This window comes from Gopherus evgoodei, chromosome 8 (genome assembly GCF_007399415.2).
Source record: "Gopherus evgoodei ecotype Sinaloan lineage chromosome 8, rGopEvg1_v1.p, whole genome shotgun sequence".
NCBI classification, from domain to species: Eukaryota; Metazoa; Chordata; order Testudines; family Testudinidae; genus Gopherus; species Gopherus evgoodei.
Window position 1 is genome coordinate 79,914,214 of NC_044329.1, and position 18,640 is coordinate 79,932,853.

Consider the following 18,640-nt stretch of genomic DNA (forward strand, 5'->3'; position numbering starts at 1 on the left):
CACACTGTAAAAAGGGCTTGTCTACAAATGGAGTTATTCAAGAATAAGCTGTTTCTGAATAACTCCCTGTGTGGAAAATCCCTAAATCTACTGACACCAATGGAGTTACTCCAAATTCACAGATGTGTAACAGTAAGCAGAATTTGGTCCTGACTTTACTTCTCCCTCTTATTTCAGTTACCACAATTTGTGTGTGTATATTTCTGTTTTTATTCTTCAGTGACATACTTCTGGGTAATTTCTCAGGCACTGAACTTGTGTGAAGGATTTACAAAGAGATTTTTTTTTTTTTTTTTACATTTTGCCCTTAAGATGTTCTGATTGATGGCCATTCTCATTTCTGGTAGAAAGGGATGCAATAAGGGGAGGCCTGCTGTTGAGACAGCTTTGCCACCTGGGCCATGAGAGCTTTGCCATGGGCTCCATCAGATGATCTCCTCTAACATACAAAGGTATTAAAAAAAACCCTCTGCCCCCTACCTGCTGATGCTCTAGATGCCCCTGAAACCTATACAAGTTCTGCAGTTCCCAAACCTGCCAATCTATTTATCCTCAACCTCTGAAAGGAGGAAACAAGAAGCCACCATTTAGCTCTGCCCCCTTCATGAAGTGGGTCATGAGAGAAGGAAACAACTCCAGGCATCTACCCCTTCCAGCAGAAGGAGCAGAGAGGATGCAACAGGTGCCCAAATCTCCTCTGGCGGCATAGGGCCCGGTTCCAGGAGGATCTTCACATCCCATGCACGTTCTGCAACTTCCACCCTACACCTCTATCTGCCTGACAGAGAGAAACAAGTTCCCCCTACAGACTCAGAGGCGGGTGGAAGGAAGCCACTCGCCGCCAAGCCCACGCCCTCTGCTGGCAGGAGCAGAGGGAAAGAAGACCCACCCTCCGTTCCTCTGGGGGGGTGCCGCAATTTTAGGGGCATCCTCCTAATCACCCCCTTCTCCCTCTCGAAAGCGAGTGGTTGTAAAGGTGGCACAAGGCGTGATCCCTGACCGGGATCTGCTGAGGGGAAATTCAGGCACCAGCCACAGCAGAACCGCCCCAGCGCAGCCAGCCGGCAGCGCCTGAAGCCGACAGACCACTGCAGGGAGCGAGCTCATCAATCGATCATTCGGTCAGCTTGTCTGGTTTGTGAGCCCGAGAGGGGAGTGCGATCGATCGATCAGCGCTCTCCGCGAGCCTTCTTCCGGCGGTCGCGCGCTCTGTCCTTGTCCCAGTTGACGCCATTTTGTGCGGTGGCGGGAGAAGTGGCTGGACGAGGTATGATTCGCCTCCCCTCCTGACTCGGGGTCGGGGAGTGGCCGGAGTGACGTCCCTGGAGTCCTGCAGGAGAGAGAGCAGCTTCATGCGAAGGCTGCTCAGCTGTGGGCTCTCCTGGGCCTCCGGAGGGGTGACAGCGTCTGCGGCGATGGGGCCCGGCAGCTCTGTAGCCCAAGGACTCTGGTGACCGCTCCGTTAAAATACCAGGGCCCCCGGCTCTTGCAGGCAGACGAGGCTCTCGCAATCAGTGGTGGGCATCGCTTGTGCAGGGGGCGGTGGAGCCCTGCACGCTGTGGTGTGTGAGGGTTGACTGCCAGGGGAGAGTGGAGTGAGTGCCCTCCTCCTCATGCTGCTTTGGAGGGTTTACACCAGTGGTTGTCAAACTTTTGTACTGGTGATTAGGGTTGCCAACTTTCTACTCACAGAAACCTGAATACTTTTGCCCCACCCCAGCCCCAGTTTGAGAACTCCTGGTGTACCTGTAAGGCTGTACAGGGCTCAAGGGAAGCCATGTTGGAAATGCCCCTGTTAGCTCAATAATAGAGGAGGTGGGTGATAAGCTGTGCCATGCTGCACCATGGGCAGAGCCAAAATGAGTATCTGGTCTTGCCTGTACAGAGCTGGGATGGCAAGGGGAATGATTACTCCTAAATCCCTGTCTTTGCTGATAAGGGAAATGTTACCTAGGATATAGAAAGGCTTTACCATCTGTCCTGGGTTGCTCTTTGGATGTTTGGTATGTTATTAAGTCCCATAATTTCCCCCCTCTCGGAGTAGTGTTTGACAGAGGGATTCTTTTGGCTGGCCCCTTTTGTGTGTTCTTTTAGGCACACCTGCCGCATTAGACACTCTGGTGTCGTTCTTAACTTAGGTCCCAAATATTTCAATGGGCCTCCTCACAGTAGTTAAGTTAAACTATCAAAACAGGGTAAAATCCTGGGTCTGTAATTCTGACCTGTGAAAGCAATTGTGGATATAAAATTTTATTGTTTTAGTAACAGAACTTAAGTTTTGTGTCTAAGCTAATTGGCATCTTTGAAGTACATATTAAGTTTGGGTCTAGTAAATTCTTTTAAACTTAGATTCATTATAATATAGGGCAAAGAAAACTGAAGGAAACTTTACCTGGGCAAAGAACTGAAGGAAAAACATTCTTATTTAGTATTTAAAGTTTCAAAGCTAGTATATATGTTAGATAACATACAGTTCATCCTATAAACCTGATCCTGCAGGCAAAACCTTTTAAGGACCTGGGGATTGGGCCCACAGTCCAATTTGCTACTAAGTAATATGGGGCTATGTAGAAAGATTTCTGACCTTGTAAATTAAAATAATTACGTTATTTAAATAACTGAATAGTCTATTTGGGTTTTTTTTAAGAGGTGGCAGAATCAGGTCCAACAAAAGGAGAGGGCCCTTTGTAGTCAGAAAGAAAGAAGATACTGCAAGAAAAAATATAAAATAAAACTATAATCCGTTGAATATATATATAAAAATTATTTTCTGAAATAAAACATTTTAACACAAACTTTCCCCTCCTCAGCTTCATCTTTTCTTTTTTTCAAAGGTGATATTGTGGTTATGTAAAAAGTGTTTAAAATTGTACCTGTACATCATTTTTCTATTTTGTTGGAAAAGATGAGCTAAGAACAGTTGTTTTAGAAAATCAAATGCTTAAGTCTGTAAGAAACTACAATGGGTTTCTGGTGAAAATTCAGTTTATTTTTATCACTAGATAAAGAGGCAGAGTTAGGCCTTGATTCTGAAAACATTTAGTACATGCTTAACTTTACGAACATGCATGAGTGTTTATAGGATTGTGCATATAGCTTTACTGATAATGATCTTGAAATTTTGTGAAGAAATTGGTTGTTTTCTGTTCATGCAAAAAAACCTATTTTTTGAAGCAAGGATAATAACCTAGAGGTGCAAAAAAAAAAAAAGTGTGTGTGCATATATATATGCACGTTTATAAGCACACACATTTTATTTGGTTAGAAAGCTTTCTTTGTTCTTTGCATATCTATATATACAACACAATCTTGTGCTGTATTTTACAGTGTAATGAGAATTCATGTCTGATCTTGAGCAATGCTGAAACCTACAGCCACTGTCTTTTCATTGGATAATTTGTTTTTTGAAAGATCAGATGCCAATCAAAAGTAAGTTTGTTGAATTATGTACTTTACTAGTTCTCAGCCTTTTCAATATCTTGACCTCATGTTGTAACAGAAAAAAGTTTTTTGAAATTTCCCCTTCCTCCTCTAGCTGTAAATAAAGGGGGGATGTGTGATGCTAATAAGGGTTGTTAGTCCCAAACTGGGAACACATGATATTCTGTAATATTGGTTAAAGTACACAGAACAATGTTACTTTGTGCTTGTGTTTATTCTGTATTCAGTATGTACTTCTAAGACATGAACTAGCAGATGTTTTATGCCTTAAATTTACTATGACTTCTTTACAAAATGATTAATTATAGGGGAAGGAACAATCAATATAGTACTTATAATTAATAACGTTAACATAAATTTGGTGGGAAATGGTTAAGGAATACTTTTATCTCATGTACCTGTGTTATAAGCAGATATTTAGAACACGAAGAGCCAAAAAATTGGTATCTTGCACCTGCTCCATCTGTTACTGGAATTCCAGCCACTCAGGAGTTACAGAAGGAACTGGAAAAAAATAACTGTCTAGGTAAAATGTTTGACATTCATTTTTAATATGAAATACACTGGTGCTCATGTGAAGTATTACAGACATATAATTTAGAAAAATAATAGCTCAGATTCTGAGGGATGAGTGTACTCTTTGTGTTGCTCTGGTGGTGCAAAGGGAGTGAAAACCAGGCATGTCCTCTCTGAGTTGCAGGAAGCGGCGCAGGCCGAGGGACATACTGGCTGCCGCTTCCAGCAGCTCCCATTGGCCTGGAGCAGCGAACTGTGGCCAGTGGGAGCTGCGATCGGCCAGATCTGCGGACGGGACAGGTAAACAAACTGGCCCAGCCCGCCAGGGGCTTTCCCTACACAAGCAACGTCCCAGGTTTGGAAAACATTGACTTAAGGGGATTATGGGACGTTTCCGGAGGCCGATCAGAGCACAGTAATGCCACATCCCGTTCACACTGGCAGTGCTCCAGCGGGGGCGCAGCAAACGTTATTCTACGTGCTGAGGTGGAGTACCGGCAGCGCTGTAGCCGCAGAGTCGGAGCATTCTGCATGCCTTGCCAATGTGTTTGGGTAGTGAGGTAGTGCACCCGAGGCTCCTTTATTGTGCTGTAACTCGCAAGTGTAGCCAAGCCCTAACGGATTTATTTGAGCATAAGCTTTCATGGGTAAAAAATTGTGAACCTATCCTGGAAAATGATCCCTCACTGTCCCAGACCTTGGGAAGCAGGCCAGTCCTCGCTTACAGACAGCCTCCCAACTTGAAGCAAATACTCAACAGCAACTACACACCACACCACAGAAACGCTAACCCAAGAACCAATTCCTGTAACAAACCTCCTTGTTTACTCTGTCCCCAAATCTACTCTAGTGACACCGTCAGAGGACCCAACCACATCAGCCACACCATCAGGGACTTGTTCACCTGCACATCTACCAATGTGATATATGCCATCATGTGCCAGCAATGCCCCTCTGCCATATACATTGGCCAAACCTGACAGTCTCTACATAAAGAATAAATGGACACAAATTGGACATCAGGAATGGTAACATACAAAAGCCAGTAGGAGAATACTTCAATCTTCCTGGACATTTTATTACAGATTTAAAAGTAGCCAGAGTTGAACAAAAAAAACTTCAGAAACAGATTTCAAAGAGAAACTGCAGAACTAAAATTCATTTTCAAATTTAACACCACTAATTTGGGCTTGACTGGCTCACTACAGAAGCAGCTTTTTCCTCTCCTGGAGTTGACACCACCTCATCAGTTGTTGAGAATGAACTTCATCCACCCTGATTGTGTTATCATAGAATATCAGGGTTGGAAGGGACCTCAGAAGGTCATCTAGTCCAACCCCCTGCTCAAAGCAGGACCAATCCTCAGACACATTCTTGCCCCAGATCCTTAAATGGCCCCCTCAAGTATTGAACTCACAACCCTGGGTTTAGCAGGCAAATGCTCAAACCACTGAGCTATCCCTCCCCCTTGGCCCTGTCAACACTGGTTCTCCATGTGTGAGGTAACTCCCTTCTATTCTTTAAAAGCAATACTGGCAAAGATCATAGGCTGAATTGGTCCCTTTGCAGGAAAAACCTAATGGGGGATATGAAACACCACAAGATCCCAATCCTGGTGTTTCCTCCTAATTGTTTTGCAAGAGGGAAAGAGTTGACAGAAGTGGATCTGTACTTCTGAATCATTAAGGTGATCAGAATCTGTACATACTTGGGATAGCTAGTAAAAGTCAAGGCTGTCTGTGTAGAAGCCCTGTGCATTCACACTTGTTCCCACCTGTGACTCACGCCAATCATATTACTAAATTACAGTTTGTATATCTCCTGCAATAGCCTGGCATCTTTCATATGTGTGTTCAGTTTTTTGCAGTAAGAAGGTAATGTCTGATTCCTCTAGATCTGGAAGATTCTTCTGTATGGGGCTTGAAAGATCTTTGTGACCAGGGGAAGTCTGTCTTCCACCCACCATGTAGTTTTGAGTTTTCTGCTCCATTTTGTTCCCCTCTCTTTTGTGTAGCAAGTAGCCCAGTATTTTTAAGTTTTTCATTGACAATATGATGATTCGATACATCTGGATTGAAAGAAAATAGCACTGTCTATACAGACAATATATGTGAACGTGGTCCTCTTTTATGCAGAGATTTAATGCACTGGCTGAATATTATGTAGGGAATAATGTGTTGGCTTTTATAGATGAGACAGAGAGGCAGAAGTTTGTACCACATTTTAAGAGGGCTGTTGAAGAACCAAATGGTAAATCATCAGTATCTGTCCATTTTGACATGACTTCTAAAAAGCAAATACTAAGGTTAAGTTTAGGAGAGGGAGATAAGTCATTTGCAACATGAAGGTCTGGAAATGGTTTCCTCTTTTCCCTGTTCTGACCACAATAAAGATTAAAAAATGAAATCAGGGCTTGTCAACAGCCTGGTAGAAATATTTCAGAAAATAAAATATTTATTAACTTTCAAGAAGATGGTGATGATGAAAGTATCAGCTCAACATTCAAAAACAAGTATGTGTTTCTAGCCAATTATCATAATTCATCAACTATCAGAATCATATTATTATTTTAGATACATTTGTCAAAGACTGAGTTTTTGATCCTTGAAATGAAAGTACTTAATAGAGCTCCAGGCACTATCACTATTATTCTTTTGCGTGTAATTAAAAACAGATATTTCCTCCTGGCAATATTTCAGTACCTTAATTAAAAAGCCCTGAGCTCAACCCTTCTACAAGAAAGTTAAGCACAGAGTTGATTTTGTTATTTTAAGGACATTACTGGCTAATACAAACACCCCTAGATGAATGTAGCACTAACTTGTTTATTGCTGTATGAAATTGAAAGCCAATTGGATGATGAGGAAAAACAGCCCTTTATGCAGCTTCATTGCTGCCTAAGAGGAGAGGTCATACATATAAACAATTCTTCTTTCTTGTTCAGTCCTCAGGTCTTTTAAATTTTACTTTCTTCTGTGCAGTAAGTGGCAATCTAGCATTAGGATCCAGTATTTATTTTGCATGGGTGGGTAGATGGGATTGGTAGCCTGTTCATTGTGATTGAGTTCTTAAAAATCTGTCTAGAAAAGAGGACTACTTTCTAGGTAGACAAATTTCAGTTGAATCAAGCAAACTTAGATATGCTCATGAGAAGAAAAGATTTTGTTTCCTAGCATTTGTATCTGTACAAACAAAACAATACATTGTATTATAAAAAAAGTGTATTAAAAATATTAGGAAAACTGTAATAAAATATATGAAATCTCCAGCTGAGACTTTTGAAGCTTATTTAAAACAACTGATTTATATAAATTACAAAGACACTTTCACTCTGATGAAGGAAGTTGACATTTATTGTAATACAATTAAATATAAAAGATGAAAAAAGAGTTATGGAAAAATAAGCATAGTATGTAGATACCTCAATATTCAGATTTTAGTGTAAATGATGTTTTTTTCTACTTCTGAAGATGGAAAAGAAGCTAAAGTACAGTCATTTCCTGATGCTTCAAAGACTTTTGGCATGGAAGGTAATTATAATTATTCTTTGTAATATTTCAGAAAAAATTTACTACAGTCTTGATGTGATATCTGTATTAATAATGTATATTCATGCTCTCAGATGAAGAAGAATTCAGGATATGTACAATAAATGTTAAAAATATTTGGGTAAGATGAAGTAATGAGCAGATGGTGAAGGTTAGGTGTAGACCACCAAATCAGGAAGAAGGAATTAACTAGGTCTTCCTAAACCACAAAAGACACAAGGGCTTATAATAATGAGGGACTCTTATTTGTACAGTGACAATAGCATACTAGGTGCTTCACAGGCAAATATATGAAGACAAGGGGGTGGGACTTTAAAAAGCTCCTTAGTGTAATCTGTGAAACTTTTGCTCTTAAATCACTTAAGCACTTTTGAAAATCATCTGATGTCTTTGTCCCAAAGAGTTTGCATTCTAAAAGCCTGGTTCTTTGAGGTGCTTTCATCTTCAATTGAAATCAACAGGAATTGAATGTTGGCTGCTGAATAACTTGTGGACATGACTCAGTACCTCAATGGATCAGGCTTTACAAAGAAAAATAACAGTGAAAAGGGAGCAGGAGAAAGTAATGTGACAAAGCATTTTGATAAAATAATAAAATGTTAGCCTTGTATATTTTATGATTTTTTTATTGACTTTAAAATCAATAAACTAGTATCTTTCAGTTTTAGATTGAGTTTTTCGGGGAAAGAACTGTCTTTCTCTGTGTGTGGACAGTGCCTGGCACAGTGGTTGTTACTGAAATACAAATCATAATTAAAAATTATATTGATAGTAGGGCTGTCAAGTGATTAAAAAATTCATTGCGATTAATCGCGCAGTTAATAATGGAATACCATTTATTTAAATATTTGTTGAGGTTTTCTACATTTTCAAATATATTGATTTCAGTTACAACACAGAATCACAGAATCCGAAGTGTACAGTGCTCATTTTGTATTTATTTTTATTACAAATATTTACTGTAAAACCAAAAGAAATAGTATTTTTCAGTTCACCTAATACAAATACTGTAGTGCCGTCTCTTTATCATGGAAGTTGAACTTAAAAATGTAGAATTATGTACAAAAAAAACTGCATTCAAAAATAAAACAATGTAAAACTTTAGAACTTACAAGTCCACCTGAAAGTGAGAACAGGCATTTGCATGGCACTGTTGTAACCGTCGTCTCAAGATATTTATGTGCCAGATGTGCTAAAGATTCATATGTCCCTTCATTCTTCAACCACCATTCTAGAGGACATGCGTCCATGCTGGTGACAAGTTCTGCTTGATAACAGTCCTAAGCAATGGGTACTGATGCATGTTCATTTTCATCAACTGAGTCAGATGCTTCCAGCAGAAGGTTGGATTTTCTTTTCTGGTGGCCTGGGTTCTGTAGTTTCTGCATCGGGGTGTTGCTCTTTTAAGACTTCTGAAAACATGCTCCACACCTCCTCCATCTCAGATTTTGGAAGGCACTTCAGATTCTTAAACCTTGCGTGGAGTGCAGAAGCTATCTTTAGAAATATCACATTGGTGCTTTCGTTGCGTTTTGTCAAATCTGCAGCGAAAGTATTCTTAAAATGAGCAATATGCTGAGTCATCATCTGAGACTACTATAACATGAAATATGGCAAAATGCGGGTAAAACACAGCCAGAGACATAGAGTTCTCTCCCAAAGAGTTCAGTCACAAATTTAATTAACACATTTATTTTAACGAGCGTCATCAGCATGGAAGCATGTCCTCTGGAATGGTGGGCGAAGCATGAAGGAGCATACAAATGTTTAGCATATCTAGCACGTAAATACCTTGCAATGCCAGCTACAAAAGACCCATGCAAATGCCTGTTCTCACTTTCTAGTGACATTGTAAATAAGAAGTGGACAGCATTATCTCCCGTAAATGTAAACAGAGTTGTTTAACGATTGGCTGAACAAGAAGCAGGACTGAGTGGACTTGTAGGCTCTAATGCAGGGGTTCTCAAACTGGGGGTGGGGGTCCTGACACCTCCAGGGGTTGTGAGATGTAGGATAGTTGAAAGTTTCAGAAGGGCAAAATGCCCAAGACATAGTAAAAAGTTAAATCCTTATGTAAAGGAAACCTAGGAAAATAAATTAATGTCCTATTGTGATTGCATCAGGGACATTTTTAAAGGCCTGTAAATTAAAAGGAAATCATATAAAAATACACAAAAGAAATAACAGAGTTCACTATAATGCGATAGGAATGACAAATTCACAAAGCAGAGACACAAAATGAGCTGTAATTAATAAACGATGTTAAGGGGAATGCATATTCAAGTACCCCTTACAGTAACAAGTGACTAACCCATCTCCCTACTGCTAAACCCTCCATGACAAGTATGTGACCTTCCTGTTACTCACAAGCTGTGGAACCCTGTACAAATCCCTCCTAGTGACAAGCCCATGGCCTCTCCCTCCCAGCTGTCAAATCCTCCCATATCACCCTGTGCCCAATTAAAAGCCTGTAACTCTTCAAAGGTGCATATATAAGGAAAATAATGTTTAAAGGTTATTGGTAGAAAACCATATCAGTTTTTATAAATCTGTTTTTGTTTCTTTAGGAACTGTAAAAAAAGATTTGGGGGTTTTGAGGGCTGTTACAGAAATCCGTATCCTTTTACTGACTGTAGCTGGTTTACATCTAAAACAAAAAACATGTATTTTACAGTATTACTTTTGATTCCCAACAGAATCTGGAAGTCAAAGGGTAAAATATTCTTTATGCTCGGTACCTCTAAAACATAGTGAAAATAGGACAATGGAATGATAATTAATCATTCACTGCCTAAGCAATTTATTCTTAATCATGTACTCATATTTGTTTATAAAAATGATACATTAAAAATGTCAGTATAAAGTACAGGTACTTACCTAATTAAAATATAAAACTTCAAATAAAGCTGAAGTGAATTAGCATATGGATATGTTTCACTTTTGCTATCTTTGGTTCTTTAATAGTTGTTTTCTAATACTCTGACACACTCCCAGACTAAACATTTTCAAAAATGGGTGCCTAAAATTAGGCTTCTCAAATCCATGTTTAGGCATATTTAGTGTCCAGACTTCAAAAGCACTGAGCTGTCAGTGAATCTAATGATGTAAGTGAAAGCTGCTGGACGTTGAGCTCTTTTACAAACAGGTTGTTACATAACTTTAGGTACCTTTTTTTTTTTTTTTAAATCTTGGCCCTTATTTTCCTAAACACTCCATCAGCATTACAACTCTTCTTTACCCTGATTACTCTTACTTATTGATCGATGTTTCCTTTTCTTTGGTATTTTCCTTCAACTAGTTCTCAGAATAAAAGCAATATTGAAAAAACTAAACCTGTTATTTTTTGTTGTTTGAAAATACACAACAATACCAGTGCTGTATATACTAATCAGAGTTGAGCAAAAGTATTTAAAATTGTTGTTTTAAGAAACTATATTTGAACCCCTCTACATCTGTATATTTTTTAATTGGACAGTACCTATGTGTCCTTGCACTTTTTCCCCCCTTGGCTTTTCTGGGCAACCTCTCCTCTTGTGTGTGTGTGTGTACACATATGTGTTTTGTGGAGAAAAGCGAAGCATAAAGCTACATATACAGAATGAAGAAAACAGCATGACATTCATTTATGTCTATGTATTTTTAAAAAATGTGAAGTAGAGGTTTTGAAACCTTGTTTTTAAAAAAATGTTTGTCAGTTTAATGCTTTTGAATCTGAAGTGTGCACTTGCTCTCTCTCTTCACAGAGCAGGCATGCACAGGCAGTGAATGATCTGCTTCGCCCTGCTATACATGTTTTGTGGAGTAAAAAAGAGTTTACATCTCTCTTCAGAGGGACTACCTCTAAGGATTATTTCATTTTTCTTTTAGTTCTTAGTCTCTCCTGAGACTGGCAATACATTCCTAAAAGTTATTGATGCATGAGGGTTTTGTAAAGTGGACTCCTGTCCACAAGGAATTGAACTGAAACCATCAAATCATTTGAGTTACATTTTAGGAACCACCTGACATATTTACATCAGCGGAAATTCTTTATTTAGGTTTTAATAAAGCAGCTATTTTCAGTTAAAAGAAAAGAAAGATATGTTTTACATTCTTAACTGAATGGTTTCAATATGATCTTAAGCTGCTCAGTTCAGAAATATTTTCAAGGAATTCCCATATTTTAACTACATACAGTCCAAGGCTTTGGATGATGTAAGTAAAGAATATTTCTTAATTATGTTTGCAAATAGTATTTCATATGTTTAATATGTTAAATAAATTGAAGCGCCATTTTGTTATTTACAAGTGTTATTGATAAATTGTTAGTGAGGTACAGCGTATTGCAGCAATACACATTTCAGGAGCAGGTAAATGGAACAGTAATGTAGCTCATCTAGAAAAAGGCCCAAGATTAAATTTCTTTATCCATTTTGAATATAATATTATTGTAAATTGTGATTTGCATAGCCATTTCACATGTGGACTCATAAGAATGTTTTTCTTCCAGAACAAATGTAATCAGATTTTGAAATTAAAATTTGTAAAGTCAATAACACAGTTATGTCGCAGGGAATTTATTAGTCTTTTAGAAAAGACTTTCTTATCCTACATCTAGGGTTCTTCATTTTTTAGGGAGTCTTGAGGGTTTTCCAATTTTTCCATTTTTTATTCTTCAAACCTCAAGACCCTACATTGAAGTAACCATCCTTCCAGCAGAGGAAGACACTATTACAGGTGTTGCAGTCTTGTGGTTAAAATGAGCAGAGGGGTTTGTTTTAAAGATTTAAGTCTCAATTCAGCGAGCATTTTAAGCATGTGCTATAAAATAAATTGGGGCCTTAGGGGATGGCCATGCAAACCTCATATCCATTAGTTAACATTTTCTACAGAGAAGCTGATTTGATTGTTTTGCCCGTGCAAACACTAATATTACAAGTATCAGAGGGGTAGCTGTGTTAGTCTGGATCTGTAAAAGCAGCAAAGAATCCTGTGGCACCTTATAGACTAACAGACGTTTTGGAGCATGAGCTTTCATGGGTGAATACCCACTTTGTCAGAATGCATCTGACGAAGTGGGTATTCACCCATGAAAGCTCGTGCTCCAAAATGTCTGTTAGTCTATAAGTGTCATAAACAGATAGCTAAGGGTTAATGTCTCTTTCACCTGAAGCACCTGACCAGAGGACCAATCAGGAAACCGGATTTTTTCAACTTTGGGTGGAGGGAAGTTTGTGTCTGAGTCTTTGTTTTCTGTCTGCCTGCTTTCTCTGAGCTTTGGAGAAGTAGTTTCTACTTTCTAGTCTTCTGTTTTCTAAGTGTAAGGACAAAGAGATCAGATAGTAAGTTATATGGTTTCTTTTCTTTGGTAGTTGCATGAATATAAGTGCTGGAGTGCTCTGATTTGTATTCTTTTTGAATAAGGCTGTTTATTCAATATTCTTTTAAGCAATTGACCCTGTATTCCGTCACCTTAATACAGAGAGACCATTTGTATGTATTTTTTCTTTCTTTTTTATATAAAGCTTTCTTTTAAGACCTGTTGGAGTTTTTCTTTACTTCAGGGAAATTGAGTCTATACTCACCAGGGAATTGGTGGGAGGAAGAAATCAGGGGGAGATCTATGTGTGTGTTGAATTTGCTAGCCTAATTTTGCATTTCCTCTGGGTGAAGAGGAAAGTGCTTTTTGTTTCCAGGACTGGGAACGGAGAGGGGGAGTCACTCTGTTTGGATTCACAGAGCTTGTGTCTGTGTATCTCTCCAGGAGCACCTGGAGGGAGGAAGGGAAAAAGGATTATTTCCCTTTGTTGTGAGACTCAAGGGATTTGGGTCTTGGGGTCCCCAGGGAAGGTTTTTCAGGGGGACCAGAGTGCCCCAAAACACTCTAATTTTTTGGGTGGTGGCAGCAAGTACCAGGTCCAAGCTGGTAGCTAAGCTTGGAGGTTTTCATGCTAACCCCCATATTTTGGACGCTAAGGTCCAAATCTGGGACTAAGGTTATGATAGTGCCACAGGATTCTTTACTAATATTACATATAAACTCCCTGGGGCCTTAACATGTGAACCTTTAAAATCATGTGGATTGGTATTCTTTTTACATTTGCAATCTCTTTCCCCTGGTTCTTTGGATTTTTTTCTTTTGAAATGCATGTCTGTTTTATCCATACTAGTTAGATGCCCCATTGCTCAGTAAGAAACCCTTGTTAATTAATACTGGGTCTATCTAATGAGTATGTACAAGATTTATAAGAAAATAAATTGTGCAATATCTTTCATGAAAATCAACCTTGCTTGTGGCCATTATTCTGTATACAGTACTCTCATTGGATTGAAGTCAGTGATTTTTATGCAACCTTCCACTAGTTCTTCTTAAAGTGCTGTCCCTGTGGGTGCTCCACTTATGGTGTAGGTGCATAACTGTGCCGTTGATTGGAGATTTTTGGTAGCAGTGTTCAGTCAGGATGCACATGCGCAGAAGCTGTCTCGCGGTGTCATTGGGATCTTGTCTAGCATGTGCACGGCCCGACTCCTTTGGTTCCTTCTCAACCGTCCTCAGCTGAAGACTGAACTAGGGGCAGCATGTCAACTTCTTCCCCTGTAGATAGAAAAAAGAGAAAAACTAGTTAGATTCCTTAGATAAGTTAGTTTATAGTTAGTTCTTTCAAAAAAAATATTTTCCTGTTTCCTTGCTCCTTTCTGGAGCACTCTCTGAAGCATGCCTGGTTCCCCCAGGCTTTAAAAGATGTGGCTCTTGCCACAAAGCAATGCTGAGATCAGACAGACACGCACTGTGTGTGAGATGTCTTGGTGAATCTCACATACCCCAAAAGTGCATTTGCTGCAACAGCCTGAAGATGAGAGCCTGGTGCAAGTGGGACCTTCGCCTCAAGTTGATCTTAATGGAGAAATCATTACTACCAAACCCAGAAATGGTCCACCAAAAGCTCCTCTCTAAAGGCTTTCTGACCAGGTCAGAACTGATGAAGAACACAACTTGATCTTTTAAAGAAAAGAGGAAGCGACTTTCAACCTCTCTGCAGAGGGAACCACATAAAAAGAAACAGTCCTTTGCGAGATTATCGTCTTCAGTGCCAGTCGCCTCTCAAGTCAACACTTTCGACTCACCTGGCATGGGCCGTACAGCTGAGCCCAAAGCAAAAGAAATGGAGGCAAGGCATAGACATAGCCATGCCTCCTCCATGGCACCAACTATGTCAGCATGGGAATCGGCTCTGGCACCGATTCTGCCACCACCTACAGCACTGGCAACGAACTCAGCACCACCGACTTCGTTGGCACTGCCATTTTTGGCACCACTGACTGATATAACCACAGCGGGACTGCTGGTACTGACAAAGGTGAGCCACAGAGCAGTTGTACATTATTTAGCTCCTACAAAAACCACATCATTGGGATCCTTGGCACCACCACTGTGTGGCCGTGCAGCAGCCTATTAAGCACCTCATAGGCGCTCAGGGAGACCTCCCGCTTGGGATCTGCCATGGACGGGGAGGGGTGCCCCTCCCCCTGCCCCAATTCAGCCCCAGACCTGCCTTGGCCAGGGGAGGGGTGCCCCTACCCTGGCCTGAATCAAACCTAGACCTGCCACATTTGGGGGGGGGACACCTATCCCAAGGCCCAGCACTGGAACTGCCACGACTGGGAGAAGCATCTCTCCTCTCCCCCCACCCCCGAGCCCAGATGCTTTTGCAGGGAGAGAGAGCTGAGGGGAGTCCTCTCTCCCTGCTGTAGCCCCAGAGCAGCCTGCACCCCATACCTGTCATCCCCGGCTCCACCTCAGAGCCCACAACCTCAGCCAGACCCCTCACTCCCCACGCCAGCCCTGATCCCCTCATCGCTGCCCCCACCCCCAGCCTGAGCCCTCACAGCCCTGCGCCCCAATCCTCTTCCCTAGCTCTGAGCCCCTCCCATACTCTGAACTCTTTGGCCCCACCCCCCCCACATGGATTTTGTTATGTGCAACAATACGTAGGTGATGTGTGTTACATCACCTCCATGGGAAAAATTAGAGGGAACACTGCTCCATCAGCACCACAGCAATTCCTCACACAGAGGGATATCTTGATATCTTTGGTACCCCTATTACCACTTCTCAGCACCGACAGATCTCCCCCACGGAGCATCACTACACAGCCCATGCCTCCCATGGCACCGTCAGGTGACGTCCAGGTGACGGTGGATGAGAATCAGGAGAAAGGGGTCGTCTTACTACGGCACTCCACTCCTGCTCACCACAGACCAATTGGAGGAACATTGTAGCCACCATAGCCCATTCACCCATGGTATGTACAACCCTTGATGTGTCCCCTCATGGCATTTCCCATGCAGTGGCTGCCATGGGACCCATGGGCAGAAGATAGAGCCCACTATGCCAGAACCTCATTACCACCCAAGGTGAACTTGGATCTTACACTATCCCCTGTGATTACATCCATTGCCCCAGAGGATATAGCAGAGGAGCTCGAGGAAGAAACAGGTCAAGAAAATGTATCCCAACTCGCAACTCTTCTTCATCTCCTGATGAGGCTGTTATGCCACCTCTACCTACAATGATGGATGATTTTAAACAGTTTCAAGAACTGTTTAAGAGAATTGTGCTGAGCCAGGGTATACCCATTTGAAGAAGTCCAAGAATATCAGCATAAATTGCGTGACGTTTTGCAAACCTTGTCCTCAAAAATTGCACTCCCAGTAAACTAGGCCATTCTGGAACCTGCCAAAACAGTGTGGCAGATGCCAGCCACCATCCTGCCTGCATGCAAAAGGGCCAATAGAAAATATGTGCTAGCCAAAGGAATGGACTTCCTCTTTTCCACTTGACACCAAACTCACTGCTAGTTGACGCAGCAAACCATTGATCCAAACAGCTTCACTCTAAATCTACACCTCTTGATAAGGACCACAAAAGACTGGACCTCCTAGGAAGGAAAGTCTACACATTGTTCACTTTTCAATTTAGGGTCACTAATTACAACGCCCTTCTGGCAAAGTATGACCACGACAACTATGAGAAGCTATTCGAGTTCACAAATGACCTTCCCCAGGACAAACACAATTCAAGATCTTACTAATTGAAGGACAGTTGGTGGCCATCACTGCCTTACAGGCCTCCCTGGATGCTGCTGATATGGCAGTGCTTACCACAGCCACAGCAATTGTAATGTGCAGAGTCCCTTGGCTCCTGTCTTCTGGCATCCCAAAGGAACTGCAACTCGAGTTGGAAGACCTCTGCTTTGACAAAGAAAAACTATTTTCATCTAAGATCGATGAGGTGCTACACTTCATGAAAGACTTATGTGCGACACTCCGCAGGCTGAGCATTTATACACCATTTGCTAAAAGAAAGCGTTACCAACCTTATCACAGTTTTAGGGACACACCATTTAATCGTCAGAATCCCAGACCTTATGAAACCAACAGATAGCGAAACAGACCACAAAGACATCAACCATCACAACCCCAACCAGTGGTGTCACAACTGCCACCTAATAAACAGCGATTTTGAATGGTTGGTTGAGGGTCCGAACGGCCTCAAGACAGCACCACTTCGCCCATTTGGCCATCGACTGAGACCTTTTTACCAAGCATGGAAATCTACCATGAAGGACCGTTGGGTCCTAGAGATCATAAGATCGGGCTCTGCTATCCCCTTTATTTCTTGCCCACCTACTCTATCCCTTTCCCCGTCCCTCTGCAGTGACCCTTCTCATGAGCACCTCTTAAGGCAGGAAGTAAATCATCTACTGCAAGTAGGTGCTGTGTAACCAACACCTACGCAATACAGAGAGAAGGGCTTCTATTCTCACTATTTTTTGACCCAAAAGAAAAACAGAATGGTGACCCATACTACTACAAAAACTCTACAAGTTCATCCACTTCCAGAAATTCAAGATGGTCACATTAGGCACAATAATTCCAGTGCTGGAACAGGGGACTGGTTTTCAGCCCTCAATCTACAAGACAAATATTTCCACATTGCCATACACCCAGCACACAGATGATTCCTCCACTTTACAGTAAGATGTGAGCACTACCAATACAGGACACTCCCATTCAGCGTGTCCACTGCACCACACTGCTCCAACCCCCTTGTGGTCATCGCAGTGCACCTGCATAAGCAAGGGATCATGTTTTCCTGTTTCTAGACAACTGCCTCCTGTAAGGCCCCACTCAGATAGTGATGGCAGAAATCACCCAATGGACTAATGCCCTCTTCCAAAACTAGGACTGCAATTAAACATACAAAAATGGACATTGATGTGCACGCAACAACTAGACTTCATTGGAGAATCCCTTGATTGAGTTCAAGTCAGAGCATCTCTACTACAGAACAGAACTCTGGCAATAAAAAAAAAAACCTCGAGATAGTTTACACCACTCTGCGAATCACAGCAAGAACCTGTCTACAGCTGCTAGGACATATGGTAGCCACCACATTCGTAGTAAAACATGCCAGATTACATATGCCCTGTCTCCAAGGCTGGCTGAGTTCACTATACAAACCCATCAAACACAGCCTGAACAAGACCTTAACACCACCTCCTAGAGTCCTAGAATCCCTTCAGTTGTGAACAAAGCAGGAGAATCTCTGCTCAGGGATCCCCTTTTATCAAGAACCTCCCTCAATAATTATCACAACAGACGCCTCATTGATAGGTTGGGGTGCACACCTGGATCATCATGCAATCCGCGGCAGATGGTCAGCAGTGGAGACACATCTCCACATCAACTTATTGGAACTGAGAGCAGTACGGAACACCATCCTCCATTTCCTTCAGTTCATAAAGAACAAAACAGTACAGGTGATCTAGAACATGCACGTGATATTGTCTGTCATCAATCGACAAGGGGAAGTGCAATTCCATTTCCTTGGTACTGAGGCCATAAAACTATGCAACTGGTGCATTCATCACCACATTGACATCTCAGCCTTCTGTCTTCCCAGATGTCAAAATAGCACAGGGGACACTTTAAGTAGACAGTTCTCCCAGGAACATGAAAGGGAAATAAATCCTGCAGTCCTACAACATATATTCCAATGGTGGGGTTTTCCCACCATCAACATATTCACAACATCACAGAATCACAAATGTTCCCTATTCTGGTCAAGAGCAGGATTAGGCCCTCAATCCTTA

At 41.4% G+C, this 18,640-nt stretch overlaps 1 protein-coding gene across 1 annotated transcript in view; it reads left to right on the plus strand.

Moving 5' to 3' along the window:
• The first annotated feature begins 1,186 nt into the window (after positions 1-1,186).
• HFM1 (helicase for meiosis 1) overlaps positions 1,187-18,640 on the plus strand; it is a 103,791-nt gene continuing 86,337 nt past the window's right edge. Inside the window, exons 1-6 of the mRNA XM_030573924.1 lie at positions 1,187-1,517; positions 3,328-3,429; positions 3,855-3,967; positions 7,428-7,487; positions 10,073-10,120; positions 11,629-11,699. Coding sequence (XP_030429784.1) covers positions 3,359-3,429; positions 3,855-3,967; positions 7,428-7,487; positions 10,073-10,120; positions 11,629-11,699 — 363 coding nt within the window. The 5' untranslated portion in view covers positions 1,187-1,517; positions 3,328-3,358. The remainder of the gene's footprint in view (positions 1,518-3,327; positions 3,430-3,854; positions 3,968-7,427; positions 7,488-10,072; positions 10,121-11,628; positions 11,700-18,640) is intronic.